The sequence below is a fragment of the Hypomesus transpacificus genome, chromosome 23 (genome assembly GCF_021917145.1).
Source record: "Hypomesus transpacificus isolate Combined female chromosome 23, fHypTra1, whole genome shotgun sequence".
NCBI lineage: Eukaryota > Metazoa > Chordata > Actinopteri > Osmeriformes > Osmeridae > Hypomesus > Hypomesus transpacificus.
The window spans coordinates 9095938-9105693 of NC_061082.1; the positions used below are offsets into that span (position 1 = coordinate 9095938).

The 9756-nt window shown below is 49.4% G+C and overlaps 1 protein-coding gene across 1 annotated transcript; it reads right to left on the bottom strand.

Annotated features, from left to right (window-relative positions):
- Positions 1-5373: 5373 nt before the first annotated feature.
- LOC124485715 lies at positions 5374-8238 on the bottom strand. Its single transcript, XM_047047471.1, has one exon. It carries the CDS (start codon positions 8236-8238, stop codon positions 5374-5376), a length of 2865 nt encoding a protein of 954 aa, XP_046903427.1.
- Between the last annotated feature and the right edge of the window lie 1518 nt (positions 8239-9756).

Sequence of the window (9756 nt, forward strand, 5' to 3'; positions counted from 1 at the left end):
CTCAGAGGCTAACGTCAAAACAAGACGCAGTCTCACTCAAATTCCAAGTTTTACACAAATAAAAAAAATATGCTGACCCGCTGGCTGTCTTCACAATCGCCATATCTTGAAAACACTGCTCTCCATTTGGATGTAGAATTGACCCTGGTACGAAATTAAGAAAATACTCATCAGACGCAGATCGACAACACTGTTGTCGACGAGTGTGCAGTCATTGACAACACTGTTGTTGCTGCCGCAATCGTCAATGGAGGCTGACGGGGCCCTCACGTAGCAAACAAATCTACGTTTTTACAGCAACCTACATTAAATTCTCACCACCTGGCTGTCTTCACAATAGTCATATCGTCATAAAATGTCCCTCTTTCTATAAAATTACCAACGAAAATACTACTAATATGCTTTCTAGCATGGCTGCCGCCTAAAAGACTGGGCGGTCTCACGGGCGACCCGCACTCGCTCAAATTACAAAGACTTTCACGACCTAACTCAGAAATCCGAGATGGCAGTTCCACTCCAAATCGCTTTCTCAACAAAGGCAAATGGTTCGCTTTCTCAACAAAGCTAAATGGTTGGGATTTATTTGGGGTGGTATTTTTCACTCGTAATCCAAGCTCCACTTTGCGTGCTAGAACGTCTCTTATCACGTTGTATCCATGCGTCGTTGCTCACGTGTGTTGACGTGGTGACGTAGCTAGCACAGATTACCCTTTGTCGACTAAAGGCACTTTGTTGCCACAAAAACGTTGTAACCTCCTAAACTGTGCAACGGAACTTAATTCCAAATGAAAGCAACTCAATCTAGACCAAGACAAACATTTTGACACAGCCGTTGTCTATGTAGTCCAAATATTGACTAAGCCTTATTGGAGCAAAAAAAATATAATATATATATATATATATGTGAGATAACAATGGTTGTGCCCTTGCCGAAGGCAAACACACCCAATAATATATATGTGAGATAACAATGGTTTGTGCTCGCCGAAGGCAAGCACACCCCAAATATATATGTGAGATAACAATGGTTTGTGCTCGCCGAAGGCAAGCACACCCCAATTATTTGTCTTTATTTCAGTGCCAAAAAGCATTTGGTCAGTTCTGAGTGTAATATTAGCGATAAAGGCCCAAGGGGCATAGAATGTTCCTAAAATAAATTACAGATTGTGATGGGAAACGGTAACATTAACTTAGGCATTCATCAGGGAATTAAAGCACATCAAATCGCAGTCTTAAAATCGTCTCCCAGCGTATAACTAAGCAAATTGAATTTTGTTCGAGATCGCTCGGCTGAACCAGGAAAGGATATCCCATGTCCTCTAACAGTGCGTTCACACTAGTGATGGGAAGTTCGGTTCTTTTTGCTGATTCGGTTCTTTGAATCTCGTTCAGTAAAATGAACGAATCTTTTTTCGAGTCATTTGTTCATTTCAGGGGGGGGGGAGGGGGGGGGGGGGGGGGGGGGGGGGGGTTGGGGGCTATACGTCCACTGCAAAGGACGTATAGCCCCTATACGTCCACTGTAGGTTAGTGCATGACATGTGCACCAGCAAATACTATTTCAAAATAAATTCCTGCATTAAAATAATGTATCATGAGGTTGTATGATTTGGTCATGTATTATCACACTAGCATTTAATTATCACGTCAAACAATTACACTGCACTAAACTGTAAGTGTAAATGTAAAGTGAAAATAACAAAACCAGTCAGTATGATGACTTGAGCGAATATCATTCATTCACGTCTTACTAAAACAGCGGCCACGCGAAAGGGAATAAGGAAACTGTTTCCTCTACTAAAAAATACAATGCGGGTCACGTGAAAAATGATCCAAAGACTCGTAGAAAGACCGAGTCGGGAAAGGAACGAATCGTTCGTTTCCTCTAGCTACAGAGCCTATGCAGGTCACGTGAAAAATGATCCAAAGACTCGTAGAAAGACCGAGTCGGGAAAGGAACGAATCGTTCGTTTCCTCTAGCTACAGAGCCTATGCAGGTCACGTGAAAAATGATCCAAAGACTCGTAGAAAGACCGAGTCGGGAAATGAACGAATCACTCGTTGAGAGGACTCGTTACTCCCGAGTCCTTATAAGGATTCGTTCAAAATGAACGAATCGTTCACGAACGACACATCACTAGTTCACACTGCAGCGACGCGATGCGAGCGACAACATGTTTTCCATTCATTTTCTATGGAGCCAGGCGAATCGCTTGCGTGGTGCATTGTGGGTAGCGACGCGATAGAGTTGAGAATTTCTCAACTTTATGCAAATGAGGAGCGATTTTCGCTAGCGATGTCCAATTGGAGTGTTTTCTTGTTTCTCGTAACGTAACAACCATGGCAAACATTTCTAGCTTTCTAGGTTTCAAGGTGGAGGAGAAACTAATCGTTTGTGTGGCTGCTTACCCAGTCCTGTAAGATACATAGCTGTATTTGTGCAGAGATAATAATTTTTAAAAAACAATGCATGGCGCAAGGTTTGCCGAAGTTGTGGGTGCTTGTACTTTCAAATTCAGTTTAGTCACACTACGTAACTTCGTTCTGTGGTAACTAGCTAGCTAGCCCGGCTGGAACTCCCTATCGTATCGACAGATTAGCAGAGACTGAGGAATATAGTAAAACGTTTTTCACACATGTCAACGTGTATGTCTATTAAACAGTTTTGAATGTTTTATACAAGTTGTATTTGATCGATGTTGCAACTACGTAAACCCAAGTCTGCACACTTGGCCATGACAACTACAATAGTGACTTTAGAGAACTACATTCTATATGTATCTGTTTGAAACGCCCCTGAGCGTGGTGAACTGTGGGAAGGCAAGTTCAGTCAAGACAATCACGTATTAGATTTGAGCATTGTTACATGACATGGACATGTAGATTTGACTTTGGCGGAGTGGATGATCTAAGGGAAGCACTCCCTGCCTCCTCGATGCAACACATACATACATGACATATGAGGCAGGGAGCAATAGAGATATAATCCCCCTGTTGGATAGATACACAGACAGCATGGGGGAGAAGGGGACGGTGGAGGGTGGCAGCAGCACTGATCATACAACGACCGGGGTGAGTGTGCATATCCGCGCGTCTTTTAAAGACGCCTTATCGGACGTGGCCCAATGGATATGCGCTGCTACATGGGTGTGGTAGTGGGTGGAGTAAGGAAGGTGGAGTAAGACGCCTTACGTCCCCGATAACGCGCGCTGCCCGATTGCCCTGCCAGAACTAGCTGCGCTTATTTCAGTCAAGACAATCACGTATTAGATTTGAGCATTTATTGTTACATGACATGGACATGTAGATTTGACTTTGGCGGAGTGGATGATCTAAGGGAAGCACTCCCTGCCTCCTCGATGCAACACATACATACATGACATATGAGGCAGGGAGCAATAGAGATATAATCCCCCAACACACGCCACCACTCCGCCATGCCGACTATGTGTAGAGCGGAGCGCCACTGCTCCTGAGCCACAGGAGGACCCCCTGACATCCCACTACGTACATACTAGTGGCGAAAACAACGTTTTCTGGATGCGGGGGTCATGCTAGCATTAATCGATGACTAAGACTATGTGTGCATATCCATCGCGTTACATACCATCTGATGTGCGGTTTACCGAGCCGTCCCACGCGCACATCCCGTCCAGACCCAGTGCTGGACGGAAGGTGAACCCGTGACAAGCCAAATACACCGACCATCTCCCCGGTACCCTTCTCATCCGACATCGGGCAGATAGCTACTTCCAGAGAGCTGCCCCTCTTTGCGCCCGTCAGCGAACCCATCAGGATGTACACAAAGGCAGCATGTACGCCGGAACACGAAGATATGCTTATCTAGTGAGAATGACTAGTGTCAGCAGAGCACCCGCTGTTCCCTGGCCGGTATCCAGGGTGTCTCCGCAGATATCTTGACTTGGACGCTGGATTCTGATCGATTGCTACCGAATCAGAGCACGTCTGCGGATCACCAGTGCTGAGCCAAGATCTACGGAGACGTTCTACAATGTTTGTGATCCGGTAACCTCTCATCCATACAGGGCAGAGTTACAGCTGTCTCTAGAGACCCATTCCTCTAGCGCCCGTCGGCAACCCCAAAGATGTACGCGAGGCGCATGTAGTGCCATCAATATCCCTATGTGAGAATGAATAAACAAATGTGTCGGCAGAGCACCCGCCATTCCCTGGAGTCCAGGGTATCTCTAGAGATATCTCGATTCAGACACTATGGATTCTGATTGGTAGCTACCAGATCAGAGCACGTCTGCGGATCACCACGCCCGAACCGAGATCTAAAGAGATATTCTACTGCTATGGGTTAACAAGCCGACCCAGCCACCATCTGTACTGCCATCCATTTATTAATGCAGAAATTACACTTGACCACATGGCCGCAAGCTCCGTTCATACAAAACTCATAGACCTCTGGGCTCCGAGGATGTCCAAGGCATTGGGGCGTACATAGCGCTCGTATGCCGATGAAGACCAACGCCCCATCATTTTCAGAGTGGCTGTAGGCACTTTGGATGAAGCCCAGGTGGCTGCCCCGATCCGGAAGCAGTGTGCTGTGTACAGCTCCGGGGCCAGCCCACAGCGAACACACAGTACGCGGAGTCGTTGCGCAGGATCTCGTCATGGCCTTGCCTTCGTCGGTGACGAACAAGGGCTCGGATGGCGTCGCCCGTGGGCGACATAGCAGATACCGGGACATGGAGGAGAGTGGACAAAAAACACAATTAGTCCGAGCAATCACGATTGGGGTACCTCTACATGCAACATCTGTCTTAGAATGTTTTAGAACAACTGTAAACATGTCGCTTGCCACAGAAACATCAGATAAGGTTAGGTCATGACATGGATCGAAAGTGGCACATCTAGAGGTGAATTCCCCACACCGCAGAAACCCATAGAAGGCCGTGAAAAATACTGACTCAAGAAGCGTGTCGACGTAGGGCCCGAAGCACCCTTGTCTCAAATTGGACACCAGCGTGTGCAAGAGGGGTAAGGTGATTGGTAAGCGTTTATCTTTGGTCTCCGGACGCTGCTTCCTCAGCCCGTTCATCAGCAGGCGGATACTTGGGTTGCCGAGCAGGCTGCATGCTGAGGGCTCCGAACAACGTACATTAAATTGAATGCCCGACACCAGTGCTTTAATGGAGGAGGGATGCAGCTTCTGTGATTCGAAGCAATGAACTATGAAGGCACACAAAACAGACATGTTCACAGGCCTAGGGCTCACGCCGAATGCGGCACAGAAACCAGAGAATCGAATCCATGCCCTGTCGTAGGATTTTAATGTGGATGGGGCGATACCCTTCCTCATGTATTCACCAGCCGATACAACATACATGTGAAGCGCACCCGGCCCTAATCTAGCACCGTCAGGGGGAATGGCGGACACGCCAACCCGTCCGGTAACGCGTGAGGGCGCAGCATTCGGAACTCCTGAAAATTGAAACGAGACAGAGCGTCAGCGCTTCTGTTCTCCAGGCCTGGAATGAATGTGGCTCGCAATATGAAATTACCAAGCACGCTTGTCCACGTTAGCCGTCTGACTAAGCGATTAATGAAAGGCACCGAAGACCTCCCTTTGTTGATGATGTACACTGTAGCTTCGTTGTCACAAAACACGGTTACTTTCTTCCTACACCATAAATGCCCCCACAACAGACAAGCAATCACAATTGGATACAATTCGTGTAGAGCCGTGGAGTAATTCTCCGGAGCCAGAGAGACTATCTCCGCGGGCCATGCTCCGGAGAACCACTCGTTACCGTGAAACCCCCCGAACCCAACCGAGGGAGCTGCGTCGGTGTAAAAATCGAGAGCGACGGACGATTCCACGGAATCGTGATAGAAAAAACTGATACCGTTCCAATGCTCGCACAGCACGCTCCAAAAACGCAAATCCGATCGGCACCCGTCGTCCAACACCACGCAGTCTTGGAGATGAGGCACGCTTTTAGCCAAGTCCAACAGACGGGACACGAACGCGCGGCCCTGGGGTATGATGCGCATTGCAAAATTCAGATGGCCCAGCAACGAAAGCAGTTCACGTTTAGCCATCCAAGCAGCGCCCGAAGCGGCCTTCAGGACGCTTCGAACGCGCTCCAGTTTTTCCGCGGGTAACGACGCCTGCATGGAACCGCTATCTAGGTTGATACCGAGGAATTCCAAGGAGGTAAACGGGCCTACGGTTTTCTCCGCGGACAGCGGAACACCCATGTCTCCAAACGTGTCCCTCAACACCGAGATACAGCGGGCGGGTGGAGACGACGGAAAATCCACCACCAAAAAATCGTCCAGAAGGTGCAAAACGAACGGCAACCTGTGGACATTCACCAGGATCCAGCACAGCGCCTCCGACAGTGAGTCAAAAATACGTGGGCTGCTGCGGCAGCCGAACGCCAACCTGACAGAGAAGTACAGCTTGCTGCCCCACCTAACGCCGAATAAATGCCACTGAGAGGGGTGAAGAGGCATGACCTTAAACGCGTCGGTGATGTCGGCTTTCCCTAGCCACGCGCCCCTGCCAGCGGTTTTTATCATGCTAATGGCATTATCGACGCTTGCGTAGTACAGCGAAAACGGCTCCCGGGGAATCAAACTGTTAATGCTGGGCACGACGCCATCGTGAGGGGCAGACAGGTCAATGATGAGGCGTTTCTTGCCAGAATACTTGCGCGTTGCGACGCCTATGGGGCTTACTCGGTACGGGGCAAAAGGGGGCGCGAGGAAAGGTCCGATCATAAACCCTTTAGCCACTTCCTTCTCGAGGAGCTTTTCGACGACCGCCGGCTCTTTGATCGCCGTTTGTAAATTGGGGCACTCATGACTCACGTCAGGCAGATAACAAAGACCAGCAAGAAACCCGTGCACCAAACCATCGAGTAAATATGACACAAAACAGCGATTGGGATGACTCCCCAACGCGGCAGAAAGTCTCGATACGTTGACTGGGGTTGACGGATGTTTAATCATTTCCCCTTCGGAGCAGGGCGGGCCCGACAAGGGCACACAGATCGGGGATGAGCATCCCCGCAACTTCCTCCGACCGGCTTGACCGCCCGAGGTGGATGCACCGCAGGCCGACCCCTCTGCTTTGATCGGCGGTGCAAATGCAGTCCTCGGGCGAAGATTCACTGTGTGGGCCAACGAACCGCACACGGAACAACACATCGACACATGCCCGGTGAACACCCTGCTGACCAGATCGAGGTCGAGCACCGACCAATCCACACGGACGTTGAACTTTGTGATGTATAATGCCGCCTTGGCAGAAAAGCATTTGTGGTACTCATAGAAGAGAGTGCCGCCATAGCGCATTGCTAAATCCGAAATCAATGCCAGGTAGTTATCGAACTCCACGCGGCGCTCAGGGTAAACCTCGCAGAGCGTGTCGCGGTATACGCCGAAAGCCACGTAGAACTCGGGCAGAGTCAGGTTTTTGGACATCCTGGGATCACACCCCTTGAGGAGCACGGACACTTCCCCGCACTCGACTACCCGCCTGTCCACCGGATCCGCAGAGCATAGCAGTATCTTAAACAGATTGACGTCGGTACCTGCTAGAATTTGGCTCCTCAGATGGGCGGAAATGCCGGCCGCGGGAGACAGGAACGGCGCCCCAGAAGCGGCCGCTGGTAGGGCGGAAGCCAGAGTCCACCTAGGATTTGCTGCGAAGTCCAAGGCCGCAGGAGTGCTTCCGGACCCAGGAAACTGCGGAGCCAACGCCGTCGCCGACCTGCCCTCCAACGCAACGACACAAGCTCCCATGTCAGCCAGAGAAACTTTGATGTCCAACAGGGCCGCCAGCACCGGGTCCGAACTAGAGGTGGACGCCACCGGGGCCGGGCTCCTCCCCCGGACTCGAGCCCTTTTCCCGGATGCCGGTTGGGAAGAGGTGCCCCGTTTCCCCTTGCCTTTCCCTGCCGGAGCACTTGGGGGAGCGGGAGGAGCGATACTGCCGCACTCCATGAAAAAATCGAACAGTTCCTCGTGATTACATCCCCTGGGAGGAGACACACCCCGGTCGTACAGGGAGTCGAGGATACGATGGACTGGCCAATCGGTGATGGTAGCCGATCTCTGGGCCAGAGGCGAGCTGCGTCGAACTTGGCCATTCCCGTTGTCGCCGAGGTCCACGGAGGGTGCACCTCCGGGTGATCGATCGGAACCTCCACCGAACACCCCCAACAAACGGGTCGGCTCCGAATCAGAGAAGTCGCCCATGGCAAAACCGAAAAATAAGACAGCCAAGAGAAGCGAGACCAGAAACAGCATGGGCAGCAGCACTGATCATACAACGACCGGGGTGAGTGTGTGCATATCCGCGCGTCTTTTAAAGACGCCTTATCGGACGTGGCCCAATGGATATGCGCTGCTACATGGGTGTGGTAGTGGGTGGAGTAAGGAAGGTGGAGTAAGACGCCTTACGTCCCCGATAACGCGCGCTGCCCGATTGCCCTGCCAGAACTAGCTGCGCTTATCGATGGCAAGCGATTCCCGTCACTGCAGTGTGAACGCACTGTAACGCTAGCAAGCTCAGAAAGTGGGAGGGGATAGGTGGAAACGCAGAGTATGGCATGGAAAACCTGCTAGCGAGCAAGTTAGTTTCACCGAGTAAGTTACCATGGAAACTTAACAAAAGGTTTCGTTACCTCTGTTTCCGCAACGGAAACCTTGGAGTTACAGTAGACTCTTTTCAGGGTTAAACAACTCAAAGTTTTCACAAAACTCGCTACCTGGTATACCCCCCAGCTTCGCTGCTGCTTGGCTCCTAACAATAACACAAGGACATTTAAAGAGAAATATTCTTTACTCAGTATGTTAACTGAGTATGTTCACTTGTACGGTAAACTACAAAACCATACTGAGTAGTAAACTGTAAATAAGTTTACTTATTAAGGAAATAAGGAAATCAATCACTTGCCAAAACCATGTTACTTTGCTTTGTGCCAAATACAGCTAATCTGTCTCCCACTGATTTCCTTCAATTGGTTGAGTTTCAGTTTCTGGCAAATAGATTAATTCCTAATTTGAAATCTGGCCCAGGTGCCTCACAGCTACAAATAAACAATGGTTATCCAATCATTCACTCACACTCCTTATATCCTCATTAGGAATATTTACTTTGGCTATCCTTATTTTCAATTTCACGCCATTTTAACTTGAAGTTAATTAAAACAAGAACGTTCATTTGCACGGTTCAGCCTTCATCCCTCAACACTCTTCCTCCCTTGACTTCCTTCCCTACCTCCCTCCCTCCCCCCACCCCTTCCTGTCACCTGCACCATAATAAGAGCAAGAGTTGGTTTAACAAATTACAAGACATTGCTGAGAAAACAAGTCTGAGATCTAAGCAAAAGGCAAGAATATGAGGTCTCAGAGTGAAGCAACAAAGAAAAACTCTCCAGCACAGACACAGCCACAGATACAAGCTCTGCTAATCTGGGGGCACAGAAAATGTTTTTCCTTCTTCTCCGTAAACAAAGTTTGGATCAGGAGGCCATGCGTGACACTATCAACGTGCCTAGGACGCACGGTTTCAGCCTTGCTTTAATGTCTGATTCATTCCCCACTGTTTGTGATCCCTGGCGTGAGAGTCAGTAAAGCTTTGGTTAAGGCAGCATGGTCGTGTGAGATAATACAGCATGACTCAACAACCTAAACCATTTGAATTAATTATCAAAGGACTGTGAAATGAATAGTCTGTGTGTGTGTGTGTGTGTGTGGGGGGGGGCGACCAAA

What these genes read in the sequence shown, in the direction of transcription:
- LOC124485715 (XM_047047471.1), bottom strand. Translation starts at nt 8,238, where the DNA reads ATGGGCGACTTCTCTGATTCGGAGCCGACCCGTTTGTTGGGGGTGTTC.